Source organism: Besnoitia besnoiti, chromosome I (genome assembly GCF_002563875.1).
Source record: "Besnoitia besnoiti strain Bb-Ger1 chromosome I, whole genome shotgun sequence".
NCBI lineage: Eukaryota > Apicomplexa > Conoidasida > Eucoccidiorida > Sarcocystidae > Besnoitia > Besnoitia besnoiti.
Window position 1 is genome coordinate 4072501 of NC_042356.1, and position 17022 is coordinate 4089522.

Genomic DNA, 17022 nt, shown 5'->3' on the forward strand with positions numbered 1-17022 from the left:
CGGGTCTCGCCTCAGCTTTGCGTCGAAGTTCCGCTTTATTTAAAATGCTGGCGTGCGAGTGTGTTGCCGCGTGGCGAATGCCGCGATGTGCATTACGTGTGGCGCGTATTTAGAAGTAGGCTGCTGCCGAACATTTTGCTTTTCAAAACACATGGCCATCTGAGACGTTACTTTGCCGTGTCCCCACTCGGCCTTCGCCTCCAAACAACGCAAATACAACGGACACCGCCATGCGCGCATCCATATATATATATATATATATATATATATATATATATATATGGGCGCATGCACAAGTACACATGCGTACACTTGTATCTGTATAGATGCCGCTACTGCAGTGAACGCTTAGTTGTTTGGCGCAGGTCCGCCAGTTTTGACTTTCTTCCGCTCTTGCTGACGAAGCGCCGTCGCTTCCTGGGCGGCTTTCACGGCATCCACGAGCTCTCCGCGCTTCGCAAGGTGCCTGCGAGGTAAATGGGAAACAAGATGAAACCTATCAGCTCTCGCACGCGGTACCAAGGTACACATGCAGTAAACATGCATGCAATTGTACTGTGGTATGCTCATGCGGGGAAAATACGCGAAAACACCAGGGACAGAGAGCGACGCTGCAGAGGCGGAAAGCGTATTTCCCTGCGTGAGCTGCGCTCCGACTGTCTGTACACTTCATCCCCCCAAGAACGTTGATCTCGGGGCAACTCACTTGAGAACGCTGAGGAGAACAGGAACGAAATCGTGACGTCTTCGAACGTTTTCCTTCTTCCACCGCTGCAGCAACAAACAACAACCGGCACGAAGACAATGAGATGGCTGCTCGCCCGTTACTGCCCTGCGACAAAAGATCAGTGGAGCCGAAAAGCAGGGAACCGACGCCATCTGTGAACATGGCTGCCTCGCGTCTGCGTGCCCACACCCTTCTGATTCTTTTCTCCACGAGACCGCCCCTTTCGATTCCGTGGACTAGCATCCACAGATATATAAGTAACATTTATATGTATATATAGATGGAAATATATATACGTCTATGCATGTATGTAGGTACATATCCTTCCACCCCGGGAACACCAAGCACGCGCAGAAAGAACGACTACGAAAACTAAAGGCATGCTAATGCCTCATACGCAGCAGAAGAAACAGTGGAAGGGCGTGCGGAGGGCGGCACGTGGGATGGACGTACAGCGCGCTTGTAATGCTCTTCTTCTTCCTGCTCCTTCAAGGCTTTCTTCTTCTTCTCCGCCTCCTCAACAACCTGAACACCCCAGAGAAAGCCGGCAACACAGATGCCCGCTGCACGCGCGGAAAAACCCCACGGAGAGCTTGCTCGACATGAAACGTAGACAATGAAGTACATTCAATGCAAACGTATAACGAGATGTGGCCACGCAGTGCCTGTGTATTTCCAGGGGCGCTTGAACACCACCACACGCCCCACAGACTTCAGGGAGACTCAGCTGGCGGTCAGCGGCTCATTTCCGCCGTGAGGCTTTTACATTTTCGAGTTCTGCGATGCCGTCGGGAAGTTCGTCGAGAGTCGGCGTGTTGCTGGGCGCGAGGTCTTCGTCAACTTCGTCCGTCAGCTCGAGGTCTTTGCCAGAGCTTATCAATTTGATGTTCGCCCGCTGGATGATCACCCTACAAACGCAAAAACGACCGGAAAAAGGCACCATGACCCAACAGGAAGCCCAGAAGGAGGGAGAGCGGCCTCCCCACTGGTTCTCACTAGATCTCTGTTCCCACTGCGCAGAGCGCAGACACACACAGCGGTGCCGTCCCGCGTGCAGAAGAGACGGAGTGCGACAGCGAGACGGCCTCGAGGGCCTGCGGCCTGAGACGCCGTCTCGCACCTGCGCCTCTACGTGCGGCGCACGCGACTCACGAACTGCAAACAGGGCTCATACCAAAGACGGCTGAAAGCCGCGGCTCGGAGGCGTAAAGTTCTTTTTCTCAGAGGCCAATGCAGCGCCGTGAGGTAAGGCTTACCTATACCGGAAGATCTCTTCCTGAAGCTTGGAGAGGGCATCTTCTGTCACAGCCATGAGGTTGAACCGCAGCTCGCCGCTCGCAGCCTTCTGGATCCTAAACGACCACGTGCAAACAGCGAGGCGACATCACTCCGAGCGCGAAAAACGGCGTCAGTGACGCAGGAGCACTCCCACAGCGAAGCAGCATTGTGGTTCGTAACCCCCTCACCACATGTCTGCGTCTCTGCTGCAAGAGCAAACGCCATTGTGTTGAGGAAACACATCAGAGATCAGTCGACTTTCCGCAGCTGGAGCGCCACACACAGAGCCAGAATGAATCACGCGTGGCGGCAGCAGGTTCAGCACGGCCGACGCACCGCGGTGACACGCGAGGAAGAAAAGAAAGATTTATTTCCAGCCCGCCTCAAGTCTGCATGTGGCTTACGTCTCAATCCTCTTTTGAAGCTGCTTCCGGACGAGCTCAATCCACGAACTCTCGTCGCAGGAGCCCAGGCACTTCGGACCCTGAAAAAAGCAGCATGCATCGGTCGGCGCAAGCGAGATGGACACTCAGACCTAGCAGACAGCTAACGCAACGTGTGCGTCTGTGCTTCTCAAGACGCCTGCTGATAGGCTGTACATGTGCGTACACCGGCTTTCCATCCATGAACTTAGCCGCCAAGACGGCGCGGCGAATCCTTCCTAGTATAGAGCAGTGTCACGCAGAGCTCCACTCCACAACAGAAAGAGCGGCAAAGCACCAGCGCATCCTCTACAAGAGGCCCCTGTGCGCACGCAGGCGCGAAGTGTCATGGGCGGATCGGGTGGTACGGTGAATGTACACCCACCGGCTGTAGGCCATCCATCTCATAGGCGTGGCCCTTAAAGCAGATGTAAGACACAAAGTGAAACGCGTCCTCTTTCTCCTTGTCGTCCTCGTCATCGGCCCAGTCGAAGGGGCTCGAACTCTTGAACGAGTTGTGCGCAGCTCGAATAGCTTCCCTGCAGGCAGAAACGGAAATGCGACGAGTACAGGCGGGACTCGAAAGAGGGTACAAAACACGGCAAAATAGACCAACGCCTCGCCTGCCTCGTGCTATCATCCACGCAAGCTGCGCAGCACGAGAGGTTCGAGCTCGCGAGGGCGGCGGAGACGAGCTGAAAGCACTTCAGACAGAAGGCAGGCGGTTAGCGCACACACGCAAGCAAATGCTGCTGAAAATTGATGCCCAGGTCTCTCGCAATTACGCAGGAGACCTGCCACCGCTTCAACCAAGATTTGCGCCTCCAAACGAGAGGCTTGAGCACCAAGGTACTGTGAAGAGAACAGAGAAAAGAAGGAAAAAGAGAATCGCCGTTATGACCTCCCTCTCCCGCTGATCGCGGGTCTCTCCTGACTGCAAAAAATACAGGAAACAAGGCGGTGCAGGAAGCACTTACGAGTTACCAATGGCTTCCCCTCGCATTTGGGGGTCGAGGAAATCTTTCGTGAAGTCCACGAGGGCAGTCAGCGTCGGGCCGATCTCTTTGATTTCATCTCTTTTGTTAACCAATATAGACAAGATCGCTTGACTCGCGCATGCGTTCTCAATGACCTGCACAAGTTCAAATGACGCGCCTCATTTCTCAACCTTTTTCGCTACCAGCGCGATCGGTTTCCTCCCTGAAACGATTTTCTCGTGCAACATGCGTCCCTCGTCGCAGATCGTCAGCGCTGCATGGGGAACAACGCCTTCGTCCTCCCCGCTCACATTGCCTGGCGTTACCAGAGACGCTTCACGTCGAGCGGTTTCAGTGTATCATCGCACCAGCCTGGTTGCAGCAGATCTCCGAAATTCCCAGGATAGCGACCTCGCATCCCGGTGTTGGCGCACGATTTTCCGCACGCCAGTTGCCCCCTAGGTGCCGCCGGCGTCAGGAACCCAACAATCGAAGTCTGGATGATTAAACGCCTTCTCTCCGTCTCCTCTCACCTGTTTCGCGAAGAAAAGATCCGGAGGGCACTGGGAGGCGGCTTCAGCTTCGTCCATCACGACGTCTTCGTCAGCCACGCCTCCAGAGGCCTTGCCGGCCGCATCCTTTGTCCAGTTGAAGAGGAAAACGAACCCGAAAACCTTGCGGTCTCTCTGTTTCAGAGTCTCGAAAGACGCTTCATCGACGCCAAAGACCTCATCAAATTCAACGCCTTTCACTCCAAGTTTCTCGACCAGCTCTGTAAAGACACCGGGGTCGCTCTCAATCAAACACCAGCGACTGCTGCTATCGGCGTTGCGGCTGCGGGCGCAGCTCTTTCCGCCTTCGCTTGGCATGGTGACTCTGCGCAAAAGAGACTCGACAAAGCTATATTCCAGTCAAAGAGAGGCTGTTAACGGCTTCGCAAAGTTTGTGCTTCGCACTTTGCGGCAGACAGGAAGACAAATCTATAACTCTTTCGCCAGCAGCGCGGAAAAAAAAAAAAACTGACTGGGGCTGACGGCGTTGGGAGCAGCGGCCTTCGGTGTATGTATAGAGCGTTGCATGTGAGCCTCGAGGATATCAGGCAGGCAACAGACAGGGTTTGTGAGAACTTTAACGAAATGCTATGGCCAGCTTGTTTTAACTCTAGAACAGTGAGCTCCGCTGGCCCCGGAGCCGGCTGCGTCGAAAAGGCAACGCGACCTGGGAGTGAACGCAACAGGGACGAGTCTCGAGAAAAGACGCCCCGCGGTATAGGGACAAAGCACCGCAGACGCAGCGAACCCGACCATGGAGCATGGCTCCAGACAGGATACGCTTTGACGGATTGGTGCAGACGGCGTTCGTAAGCAGAAGGAAAACTGTGGATACCCAGACGCGTCGAGCTTGAACTAGGAACCGCGCAAAACCTTACACACACGGCCGAAACCAAACGAATCAGCACCAGAAAGACCCCCTTGCACGGCGCGCCTATGGGATTACGGTGGAGAGTCAGACTGAACGAGACATCGCATGTTTTTCCCTCTCGAGACCCCACCCTCTTTGCGCATGTTGCCAAAGTGACCTCTCAAATCGCGCGTCTGGCCGACCTGCCAGAAGGCGCCGTTGGCATGCGTTCGCATGCGCAATTAGCGCAGACGACCACTGCCAGCGCAATTTGTGTAGCGCAGTCCGCTGGATCGCGGAGTCCTGTCTTGACCTGCATCGCTCAGCAAGTCATCCGTAGTTCTTCTCATACTTTACGAGCTCAACAGACAAAGGGGGTCCTGTTGCCAGACGTGCAGCAGACGTCTCCGCAGTGTTCGCGCTAAGAACGTGGCGGCCAGTGACAACGAAACGCACCCATCTGAGGCGCATCGCTCGATTTCGTGCGGTGGCCAGTTTTGAGAGCGTCGCGGCTGCGGTTGCGGAAGCGCCACACGGTGCTCAGGCTTTCGGTGAATCCGTCTGTCTGTGTGTGCTGTCGACAGCGAAGATTCCCGTATTCCAACCGCGGCCAAAGGTCTCTGTTCTGCAGCACTACCAGGACTGCACGGGTGTCGGTGTCGTGTGAGTGCCGTGCTGACGCCAGATCGGCTTCCCTGCTTCCCGCACTGACGCTTACACATGCTGTCGCGCTCGAGAAAGTTAGTTGAGAATAGTTGAGAATGCTAGTTGCAGACTTGGCACCGTTGCTGACGAGCGGGCCTTACACGAAACCTCTGCTAATGCGCATTCAACGAGACACTCTGTGGAGTCTCCTAGCCGTATATAGCCCGTCAAATCTAGCCGGCAGACTCGCCCGCACTGCGTCTCACACGCACCTTTCCTTCACCTCGCAATCGCCACGGTGTCTGGTCGTTGCGTTTCTCTCTTCTCGCACGGATGACACCAGAAGCGCACGAAATGAGACGATATCGCAACAAACGTGAACGGCGGTTCCTCCGCGTCGCATCCCACGCGGTAAGTTGTCTGAGTCCACACGTGTATGGACTTTCCAAGAGTGGGAAGCACAAAACGTCTCATATTCACAAGTGGGAGTGGGTATAGGGTCATTCGGCGGCTCAGGCACCAAAATTGTGCAGATCGACGGCCTCAGGATACGGGAATCCGTCCAGGCGAGTCAGACAAATAGACAAAAGCTTGCCTCTGAAGCGACTGGAAAACGAAAAATGCGACTTGTGAAGCGATCGGTCACCACCGGAAACGCTCTTCCGGCGATGGCAAGCCAGCACACAGCCGCCACTAGCGGGCGACGGTGGCTCCTCCTCACACTGAAGGTCTGCCCTCTTTCTTGACAATAGAAAAAACATATCTGCTACGCCGTGAAGGCGCCAAGCTCTGCTCCTTCGAGTCAACCGGCACGGCGTGACTGAGCGGGCGCGGATCCTCGGCCACCACCTCTCTTCATCACTTCGTTCTGAAAAGACTACAGGCTGAGAAAGGACGAGGGAGACGGTGAAGCGGTCGCATTTGCCTAGAAAAGGTTTGTCTTCCTCATAATGCGAATAAACTCCTCTTCATTGATCTCTCCGTCCCCGTCGCGGTCTGCCTCGTCAATCATCTCCTGGAGTTCTTCGTCCGTCAGGTTCTCGCCGAGCTCCTTCGAGACGCGCTTCAAATTCTGAAGCGCATATCACATCAAGAAGGAATGCTCATTCAGCGGAGGAGCTATCTGGACCTGGCGACCCGATATCTCCCTGAGTCGCCTGCGCTGCTGCCAGAATATCAACGCACCTTGAACGAGATTTTTCCTGTTTCATCATCGTCGAAGAGGCGGAACGCCTTGAGGATTTCCTCGCGCGGATCTCGCTCTGCCTGCAAAAAGACCTCAGAACGAGAGACGCACACAAGCCGTGATGCACATCCACTCGCGCGATGCCTTCTGCGTAACGTCGTACGGGCCACCGCTACAGAGCAAGGAAGGCTCTTTCCGCATACGAAAGGCAGGTCTGAATACGCGCTCACCACTGTTTTTCTCGAGGCACATCTTTTGTGACTCGCTGAGTGCAGCCGGGAAGGAATGGGGTCGCAGCTAGAGAGCGCCCAAACTGGGCAAGCGGCAGGAACTCCCACGCTCGCTGCACGCTGACGTCAAACACAAGTCGCCATAGCTCCCACCCACATCGTTCTCCTAACCATTTTTACGGTCATCAGACTGAGGAACTCTTGAAAATCTACACTTCCCGTTCCATCCTTATCGACGTCCGCGATCATCTTCCGAATCTGAACAGGCGAAAGGGCGGAACAACACAGAGCGCCGCCGATGGTATCGCTGCGTCACCGCCGATGGCATCGCTGCGTCACCGCCGATTCGGGAGCCTTTGAATCCGGCTAGTCGGTCGCTCTTTGAACGCAGCACATCCGCGGCAAAGACAGTCTCCGTGGCCGACGCTTCCAACTCTTTTTCCTCGCATGCCAGTGTGCGGCAGAGGAGACAGGCGGCTCCGGTGACCGATCTGGGGGCTCCGAAGCGACCGCGCAGAAGTGGAAGGGGAAACCCGTGTACGACTCAATTTTCAACAAAAAGAAGTCCAAGTCACGCCTGAGGAAAGACCGATTCGGTCACCAGCGGGTCAAGGCACACACGGCATTTACCTCCTCCTTCTTTGGTTCGAAGCCGAGGGCGCGCATCGCCACTTTCAGCTCCTTGGCGTCGATGCATCCCGAGCCGTCCGTGTCAAACAAGTCGAAGGCCTCCTTAATCTCCTGCCGCTGCTCTTCTGTCAGCTCCGTCTTCTTGCCTGCGCCGCGGCCTCGCGGTAGAGAGCCTGCTCCCTTTCGATTGTGCTGCACGAACCAAAGGCACACCAGCGAACGCGGCGGATGCCCATGAAAAAACGTGCTCAGACGGAGGCCGCCGACAACCACGGGCACTGGAGTCTCTTCACTGCACCGCAGAGGCATCCGGTTGGCCAAGCCTCGGCCTGCAAGCAGCAGCTGCTGCCTGTGCATATTTCTGCCAGGGTAAAGACCCGCGAACCACGGAAGACGACCCAAATGGGTCCTCGATCGAGGTCCCACCTTCCCGGTTCCTGAGCGCGAAACTGAAGGCGAGGAAAACAGGAGCATAGTCTTATCCGCCAGCTTCTCGTGAATGAGACTGAGCCGCTGGTGAGGACCGGCGGCTCGAACGGTGCACCTTTTCACATTAACGGCCGCAGAAAAGCTGTGGAGAAAATACGGCACCCGCCACCGAAAATCTGCGATTGTGGAAGTATACAGATAGACAGAAAGCAGTGCTGTCTGCACCGAAATTTCGAGCTCAGACCATCCACCAGAGCCACGCGGTTCACAGGCCGGATAGGTGCCGGTATCGCAGCCACGACACCCACCAAACGCGAGAGTGGGCGAGACACGTCGAAGGGCCTCCAGGCACTTGAATGAGATTTGAAGCGGAAGTTCTGACACCGCGTGGCTGTCTTACCATCTTTCATGCAGCATTGGTCGCGAGCGCAGGTGTAATGACAGCCGCCAGCGGAAAGAGCCGGCAAAACTGGGTGTGCTGCTGTGCAAAGTGTCAGAGGAGCCGAAAAAAGCCCGCGCAGTTGTTGCGCCAGAGGCCGGAAATGCCACGGCCTGCGCGTACCGCAGAGTGCCTGTTTGGCTGGTGGAAACGTCAGGTTATCGTTAACCAGGAATTGCTAAAAAAGACAAGATTGTCTGCGACCACCTTTGCCGGCATGCATGGATCTACAGATGAATGCGCGGTTCAGCTGCGTAGCCCGGCGGATACGGTGCTTCCGACCCCACCAATACCACCGAGCCTGTGTTCGCGTGTGCAACTGGTGGGCAACTACGGCAGTCTATGGAAACGGCTGAACTGCTGTTATTGGACATCCACTTGAGGGAATCGCACGCGGATAAGGCTCTCTGCGCCGGTTTAAGCCTCTGGCATGCCTCATTCGAGTTGTTTTGCTCCGACATGCCACGCCAGCAACGTCATGCGAGTGTCCTACGGCAGTACACAATGTCTAGAAGGATATCGATTTGATTCGCGACGTTGTTCACCGCTGGCAAGTTGGCAACATCGGAGTCAACCAGCACGAGCTCCAGCGTGCAGTTATTTAGGGCACGCAGTTTCCTTGAAGAGGACCTCGACGCATATGGTGTCATGTTCAGTGAACCTGACAGGGACTGCTTTTTTTTTCGTTGAGGTAAGCACTTCCCGCGGAAGAGAGAGTGGCGCGACGCGCCACGGCTTGGCGTCGCGGCCTCGCTGCCGCAAAACTGTAGGATCCGATGCGTACAAGTGTACGCATGTGATAGACGTCTCTGACGGATGCGAGACGAGCGGTAGCGATTGTGGCTGTGAATCGGCAGGTGTCACAGATGCTTGATAGTCTAAATGGTTTCCGTGTATCTCTCAATCTTGCAGAGGACTTTAGCTTTCCAACGCGAGTCAGCTTCTCTCGTGAGGACGCCACAGCAGTGGCTCAAGTTTCGCAGTCGTGGGAGACGCGTGTCGTCACATAGCAGTAAATCTCAGCGCTTTTCTCGTCCTCATGTTCATTTCGTATCCTTTTGTATGCTGGGTGGTGATGTGGCGGGGACGCCGTTTGGGCGTACTGCTTACGTGGTGTAGGCCAGCTACCTTTGTCGTTGTTGGCCTGTTTGCTTACGTGGTGTCATCGGCTGTAGAGGCAGTAGCCGCGGCGGCCAATACGTCCGTTGGGAGCGTAGATTTCGACCTCGGCCCTCGTCATCAAGACCCGTCGACCATGCATTTTCGGGCTGTCGTTCCGGCGGCGTCATTCCCCTCGAGTTCATCGCTGTACAACCGCCTCTTCGTTGCCAGAGAGTTCCTCCGGCAGCGCGCCGCTGGCGTTGAGCTGTCGAGATCACAAGAAACCGAAGGCATACGTGGCATTTTGGAAAGCAAGGCCTACCAGAAAATTCTACAGTACCCCGGAGAACTTTGGCCGGGCGAACACGATGAGAGTCGTAAGCGCGGCGACGACGTATGCTAGAAAAGTGGCTCTTTTAGATCGTCAACAGCGCGCTGTCGCCGCGCATGCCTTGAACCCCACAGCAGGCCGTATTTATCTCGTTCCAAGTGGGCGTGAGGACGAATGTGTTTCCTCATTGCGCAGTCTCATTTCGGTGCTTTTGTTCCGCCTTGCGAAGCGTGACTCTGACTCTCAGCTTGTGCCGACAGGTATCGCGGCGCCCCGGGCTTCGTGAGGTGTTTTGAGTCCTGGCGCAGCCGGAAGTGTGTTGTGACAGGCTGCACCTTCTGTCTTCTGTTTCTTGTTTGTAGGTTTCCCTCCCGTAGCAGAGTTTGACTGGGGTCATCTGTCTCAACAACCCGTGCCCGGGTTCGAGGTTCAGCCGCTGCCCCCATGGATGCAGCCCGCAGATCCTTCTCAGGCAGAAATTGCGCCGTCCTACGTGCACGTGCGCGACGCGTCAATGCTGCTCAACGCAGCGTGGTTTTCGTCTCCTTGTGCTTTTCGATCAACGGGTCAGGCAGAGCAGGCGGCCAGTGAATGGGCTGAAGCAGACGCCTCGCTGCCCCGGCTTCCGGACATTCACGAAGTGGCAGAACAAACCCAAGTGGGCAAAGTGCCGCGGCTTCCAGTCAAGCTCTTTAGCCGTAAGTCTAAGCACGTGGTCATGTGAGCCCTACAGTATATCTCATGGGTGGACGGCTAAATGGTGCTCGTAAGCTTTTTCGGGGGTTTAGGGTTTAGGGTTGGAAAGGATAAGCGTGCCTCGCTCAACACCTAGCCCGCCCGGTGTCGTGTACAGACGCGGAGGCGCGCTCGCCTCCCTTTCCACGGAGGGCGTCTACGGAGGTCGGGGGCCGTCGGTTGCGCATGAGAAGTCGCTTCACCTTTTCTGCAGGCCAGTCCTAATTTTCAGTCGGCGCCTCTGCGACGTATCGTGCATTCATTGTGCTTGTGTAGAATTGACCGTTCATACATGCGGGTTTCCTGCGCTGTGGTGACTTTCTCATCCGTGCAGCCGCAGTGGATCCCCGTACAAAACGGCCGTTGAACCCTATTTTGTTTGTTGGGTGCCGGCTGGACGGTGCGGCAGAGTTGGGGTCTAGCCAGCACTGCGCTAGCGCACCAGCGTTCCCTCGTTTTCACGTGAGGGGCCGCGGTGTGCTGGGCAGGTGGGGACCGAATCACGCGGCGGACGCGCTGTTGACAGCCCGGAATCCTGAAAACGGGAAGCTTCAGGTAGGTTCTCTGCTGCCGTTCACTCTCATGCGGGGCAAACATGGAGGGACAAACAGTTGGGCTAGCGTGTCTTTCGGTACCTGCTACCAGAGAGGAGAAGCGGTCGTTTTCTGAGACATTCGAAGGAGAGGGACTGAGCACTGCACATCACAGAGTGTGTGCTGTGGCGTGCGTACAGGTGGCTCTCATCCGTCGAACGGATGGAAGTGGAAGATTTGCAATGCCAGGCGGATTTGTAGACCCTACAGATGGCCCGTTCATCGTTACGCCAACTGTGCGCGAATTTTTGGAGGAGGCGGTTTCATACGAAGAGGACGCAGACACAGCAGACAGCCAGCGTCTTTATGAGGAGACTTTGAGCGCTCTGCGAAATGTATTCGGGTTTTTTTCCAGGGACAAAAGCACCGGTGCAATCGTGTGGGAGAGTGAGCAGGCAATTAAGTGGGGGAACCTCATATACGCCGGCTATGTGGATGACGAAAGGAACACTGAAAACGCGTGGATGGAAACCATAATTCTTCACTGGCATGTTAGCGCTCAAGATTACGCGCGACTGCATCTTCAGGCAGGAGACGATGCTTCGCTGGGGTCTGGTAAGGATGAGAGTCGTGTGACACAAGTTTATTTTTGTAACGCTACAGTTAAGTTGGTAGCTTTGGAGAGTACATTTCCACGGCGGATGTATCGTTGTGCCTAGCAGTGTGGCAGCTCGTTTTATGTGCCCGTGGCCGGTAACAGTGCAGTCAGGTCAGTCACAGGCACGTGCTCTTCACGGTTCCCGGTTTTATCACTGCAGCGCATGGACTGTGTGTGGTACGCGCGTTGTGGTTCAGCCGCGTTCTACGACATCGACGGCGATCCGCACCTTGTTGCTCTTGGCGTTGACCCGCTGAAAGATTTATACGCCTCTCACTCGGCCTTCTTGGTGAAGGTCATCGAACAGCATTTTCCAGATGAGGCTTACTTGCTTGCAAAAGCAGCTTGAGTGGCGGCGCCGCGCGCGACGAAGGGTGTTTGCCGAATTTCGACTCGTGGCTTCGCGTCCATGAGAGTGCGAGTGAACCGTAGGACGCCACCCGTCAGGATCTTGTACCGTGGATCATTTATTTAGGTTAGGTTGGTCGTGTTTTAGGTAGACATTTTTTCGCTCGTGCGCCTCCGGACATGTTTGGCGTTGGCGAGGAGCTGAACGAACAGCTGGGACGGCGCCGGCTTAGAGTTACAGTTTGGTACCAGTTTGCTGTGAGAGGGTGCAGCAGCAACGTTTGTGTGTGTAGGGACGGAGCTGTGGTGATGTAAATGGGAAAGAAAGCATACATGAACTCAGGTGCACTTCCATTTAAAGTTTACACCGCGTCCGTGTTGCATAGTTGGAGTCTATAGCACTGGCTATCTTCTTTTGTGTACTAGTGTCTTGCTTGCGTTAGCGGACAAGGCGAGGAAACACAGTTCGTTGTCACCTGGAACGGTCCGGCAGTGCAAGGTGTGTCGACTACTTTTGAAGAGAGTAGCGTGAGGCGAAGACTGGCACTGCTCCTGTACTGCGGACCGTCTGACGGCGGCCATATGCGGTAGTTGTGACCAGTCAGGTAGCAGAGTGCGCTAGTGGTGCTCAGTTACGTTGCGGACTGCGCTAGTCGTGACTGGTCAGGCAGCCGACGATCTCTGCACTCGAAGTGCCGATGGCGCAGCAAACTCCTGCCGTCAACTGGCTGGTCACTTCTCTGAAGTCTCGGCATCGAGCCCAGCCAGGTAGAGAAAATGGTGTATCACATGATCTGGCTAGAGGTTTCCCTCTCGGTGCTCATAGGGCTGTAGGGTTGTCTCTAGAGATGTGTCTTCACTGAATGCGTAGCGGGGTGATCTATCGAGCAGAAAACATCTTCATCGATTCTCTTGCTACGATTCACTGAACTGGAAACGGCGTGGAGGGGCGTAAAAATAGACGGATCCTCCCACGCGTTTATTTACTTAGTGAGTGATCTGCGACGGCGACGCGCACAGAAACATGTCCGGCGGAGGGGCCGAAGACGGATGCCTACGGTAATACCTCACTTGAGTTTTTTGCGTCGTGGAATACAACCGGATCAGGAGGCGCACGCCGGCCGTAAACCAGTGCCCGTCGGGCCGGAAATTCTTGCGTGCCTGAGTGTATCGCATAATACGATGGCGACTTCGGGGTCCTGATATTTACAACACACCCTCTCACCTACACGACAACGTAATCTGGCCTTCGAAAACAAAGCGTGATTCGCTGACGCCGACCTGGCCTATGGTGTAAGACAGGGCATGTCGTCCCGTGCAGATCTCGTTCGGCCGTTAGGCTCTAGCACAAACGAGCACGCAAACGAGAACTCGCGGCTTCCCTCTCGAAACCCCGAGGGTTCAGCGTAGGACATTAGACCTAGCGGAACAAGCTGTTTCACGTGCATGGAGCTGTCACTGCGTGTACATCGCACTATGGACGTGCCACCTAGACTTCCGGCGACGGCGGGACACGAACAGCGACGCCGTTCTTTCTAGCTAGACAGTCTTTGCTGCAGGTAATGGCAAAAGAGAATTGTGGCCAGCGTGTGCTGAACAAGAAGCGGAAACATTTCTTATTGTCGGCTGTCGTGGAATGTGTGCTAACGCGCATTCAGTTGCAAAAGTATTTGTTTCCGTATAGTGTGACGTGGGGCGCCGTTTTGTCTGAGCTTTGGTAGAGCTCAGTAGGTGTCGGCATGCAATTGGCGTCCCCGTCACCATGAAGTAACTGCCGCCGTTTTCGTCAAAACACGGTTTCCGTCACCTCGAGGCTCCAACCATGGGACTACTGGCAGTGGATGATACGATAAACTTTGCGGCCCCGCTTCATCGGACGCGCCGGCTATTTGTGGCTACGATGGCTCTCTGCAAGCTTTCTTTCTCGGCCGTCTTTCTCGCCTTCGTTGTTATGAACGGTACGATCTAAGAAAGGCAAAAACAAGGATATCTATGGCAGATTCAATTGTACGCCGTTTGTGACAGCGCAAGGCCTGTATATGTAGAATGCAGCGTCGGCCAATAAATTTGCGTATTCGTGGTAAACTCCAGCAGCAGCATCGAGAGTAGTTTGCAGGTCTCTGGCTTCTGCAGTAACTGGATTGACAACGATGTAATGCTGTTGACCACTGTGGTGTGTAGGCTTAGCGCGGCAAGTTCAGCTCGGCACGACTAACCTGATGAGCAACAAATGGACCACTGTACGGTTCAATGAACCAATGCTAAAGCCACTCGTTTTCGCTTCCCCTCCGACACTCACAGCGAACAACTTCGCTATGGTCCTAATAGGATCAGTAAACAAATCAAGTTTTGAGGCCCGTGTGTACTTCCCAAGGTGTGCGAGGCTGACAACCAGCAGCAGTGAATCTTACCCCGTACATTGGCTGGCGGTGGAAGCGACCGAAACCGGATACTACGATTACTCTACCAGGCAACATGTGGAATGGACGGCACGCGAATACGTGATTTCCACAGCAGGTGGCTTTGCAGCAGGCGATTTGTTGTCAGCCCTTTTCTCCGCCTGGCAGGCTCATTGGGTACGCTGGCGTAGCTGAGCGTGGTGACTGAACACCTGATTTTGGCCGTTCCTCGAAGGCTGGTTGGTGAGGGATACGGGGCGAATCTGATGGCAGATCAACATGTGATGTATGGTAACTGGCCGCCCAGTGATCAGTGTCTCGGGCGGCGCCGGGGCAGGAGCCAGGCTTTCGCCAAACCAATACTGTTGTGTCCAATGACTTATACGTCGGGACATGGCAGCCGCTGTCCAGGCGCCTCTAGTTTGTGGCAGACCGTCTGTGGGACGTAACTCTGGAGTCTTTCCTTTCCTGCGAGATGAAGTCGTTATCCTCATTGGAGACCATACTTTCAAGACTGCGGTGAATCTTGCCCTCTTGTGAAAATGCGTTGATAGGGAATTCCGAGCGTCGTTCTCGCCGTGCAAAACCAGCGGGAGATGATGCAAGAATTTTACTCGGAGAAGGAGTATGCCAATCCCGTGGTCGTCCATGGACATAATGGTGGAATCCTAACATTTTCGTTTTCCCGTCAGATTAGTTATCGAGCGTATTTTTCCGTGAAGGTCGGCATTTTTCTGTATGTTCCTTCGCCTCACGCAGCTATAAGTGGGGTGAACATTCGGGTACGTCGAGGAGTGGACCGTTCAAGTTTACGTTGTTTGCTTTTCTACCTGTCGCGCTCAGCTGATTAGCATACACTCCGAAAACGGTAGTTTGTTCGCTTACTTTCTTTTATTGTAGTATGCCCCGATACATTGCAGATATCATGTGATAGGTCGTTAGACATATCCACACAATACCGTAGGTTGATACGGGTATTGTGCCTACGTTGCTATATGTGGCAGAGGTTCGGCGCCTTCTGGGTTATGCAGGGCACTGCACACAGCTTAACGTTGCCTGCCGTAGGAATGCTATGATTATGCAGGCGCGGCGATACGACTGGAAGGAGAATGAGGCAGCTCCGCTGCCCGAGTTGGTTATGGATGGCTCTCAACCGTCACCATTTGTTGCGCAGTGGGCGACCCGGTCAGAGACGCCGCTGGGCGTTCTACTGACGCAAGAGCGGCTTGCCGATGGCACGAATCCGGTGTCGTTGGTCGCAGTGCACGACTGCAGAAACACAGCATCCCGCGAAGCTCATGAGTTTGAGGTCACGTATGCTTTTACTGGTAAGTTGTCGGCGTTCAATTTGTTGTCCATCCTGAAAGGTGCAGTTGCTTTTCTGGGCGGACCGGGAAGGGGGGGGGGGGCACGTGGGTGAAGGTGTGCCCAGCGACGCAAGGCAACAACGATTAGTCATCATACCATGAAGAGCACTGAATAACTGCCTCGACCAATCAGCCGTTCTGCGTGGCGGTACAACAAAGCAGAGCGAGGGTACACTTGAAAGGAGCCGTACAGCTATGCGCTCTTTCACGTAGAAACACACTGCTCGGTTGGCACACTACAGGTATATGAGGCACCAAACTTCATCTGGTGTTAGAAGGCGCTGTGTTAATTGTAATCGCATGGCGGCGCAGCTGTACCCTAATGCGGCCTCATGTCACCCTGTCCTGCCATCTCTATAGGCGAATCCGCCTCCGCAGGTAAGTGCATCTGCCTCGACAAAGAGACAAGCCTGGAAGTGATTCACTGTCAACTAATAGTACTCGCACGAAGTGCCATTGCCCCACCTTTCTGTGGCGGATATGAATAAGACCAGTGTAACAGCGAGAGAAAACTACTCAGATGCTATTTTAATCAGTAGCATCGCACTTGGAGTTATCATCTCTGAGACAGGATTATTTATCAGTATGATCTTCTTGATTATTATTGGTAGTGCTATCCATTAGCAATGCATAGTTAAGATGATAACTATTGTACTCCATGCACGTAGCAATCGCAGTCTGCGTGCGACCTGCACGTGGGAGCCATGTAACGAACAACGCGTCGCACCGCGCTGCCCTTTCCCCTCATGATTTTGCAGCTGAGCATGTCAACGGTGGGCCGAATTGTTTCTGGCCGTCTGCTAAAGTTCCTCCTCTTCTTACTGAGCCATGCAAGCTGGCATGCCATGCCCTCTGGTCTCTCTACGAGAGAAGTGTTTGGGCGTGCCAAGACGTCAATGCATGTTTCGAGCATGCGCTGCGGTCCATCAAGACCGTGGAAGCTGTTAGAGAAGTCGATCCAAGCATAGCAGGTCATATTGCGACGACGTGTGACTTCGGTAGGGCACGGCGAGTCTGCTTTTTTTCGGTGGACTGCCACGGCTGAGGGGAACTCCAAGTATTGCTTAGTAGCCGTTCTACAAGCATTCATAATCATATGTGAAGTGTGGATAGTGTACTGAGGGTGCACACAGTTATAAAGGTTTAGATTGCTATGTAGTCTTGAATTAGCGTGGCGACCGGTGCG

The 17022-nt window shown here is 54.6% G+C and overlaps 4 protein-coding genes across 4 annotated transcripts in view; 2 read left to right on the forward strand and 2 right to left on the reverse strand.

Annotated features, from left to right (window-relative positions):
- Positions 1-348: 348 nt before the first annotated feature.
- Positions 349-4273, reverse strand: BESB_005930 (ubiquitin carboxyl-terminal hydrolase, family 1 protein; the record flags this gene model as incomplete). Its single annotated transcript, XM_029359348.1, has 9 exons — positions 349-466; positions 707-771; positions 1181-1252; positions 1494-1635; positions 1984-2079; positions 2410-2489; positions 2813-2966; positions 3405-3559; positions 3938-4273. The coding sequence occupies 9 exons, from the start codon at positions 4271-4273 to the stop codon at positions 349-351; spliced, it is 1218 nt and encodes a 405-aa protein (XP_029222261.1).
- A 2102-nt stretch (positions 4274-6375) lies between these two features.
- On the reverse strand, positions 6376-8342 carry BESB_005940 (centrin; the record flags this gene model as incomplete). The annotated part of the gene is made up of 6 exons (XM_029359349.1): positions 6376-6522; positions 6636-6716; positions 7038-7124; positions 7497-7688; positions 7923-8067; positions 8326-8342. 6 exons carry the CDS (start codon positions 8340-8342, stop codon positions 6376-6378), a joined length of 669 nt encoding a protein of 222 aa, XP_029222262.1.
- Positions 8343-9619: 1277 nt separating this feature from the next.
- Positions 9620-12071, forward strand: BESB_005950 (the record flags this gene model as incomplete). The annotated part of the gene is made up of 5 exons (XM_029359350.1): positions 9620-9842; positions 10159-10494; positions 10866-11086; positions 11265-11679; positions 11920-12071. 5 exons carry the CDS (start codon positions 9620-9622, stop codon positions 12069-12071), a joined length of 1347 nt encoding a protein of 448 aa, XP_029222263.1.
- A 1821-nt stretch (positions 12072-13892) lies between these two features.
- The window catches only part of BESB_005960 (microneme protein MIC15), a gene marked incomplete at both ends in the record, with an annotated part of 30807 nt that continues 27677 nt past the window's right edge, over positions 13893-17022 (forward strand). The window contains 5 exons of the mRNA XM_029359351.1: positions 13893-14028; positions 14252-14646; positions 15024-15251; positions 15554-15797; positions 16595-16834. Coding sequence (XP_029222264.1) covers positions 13893-14028; positions 14252-14646; positions 15024-15251; positions 15554-15797; positions 16595-16834 — 1243 coding nt within the window. The remainder of the gene's footprint in view (positions 14029-14251; positions 14647-15023; positions 15252-15553; positions 15798-16594; positions 16835-17022) is intronic.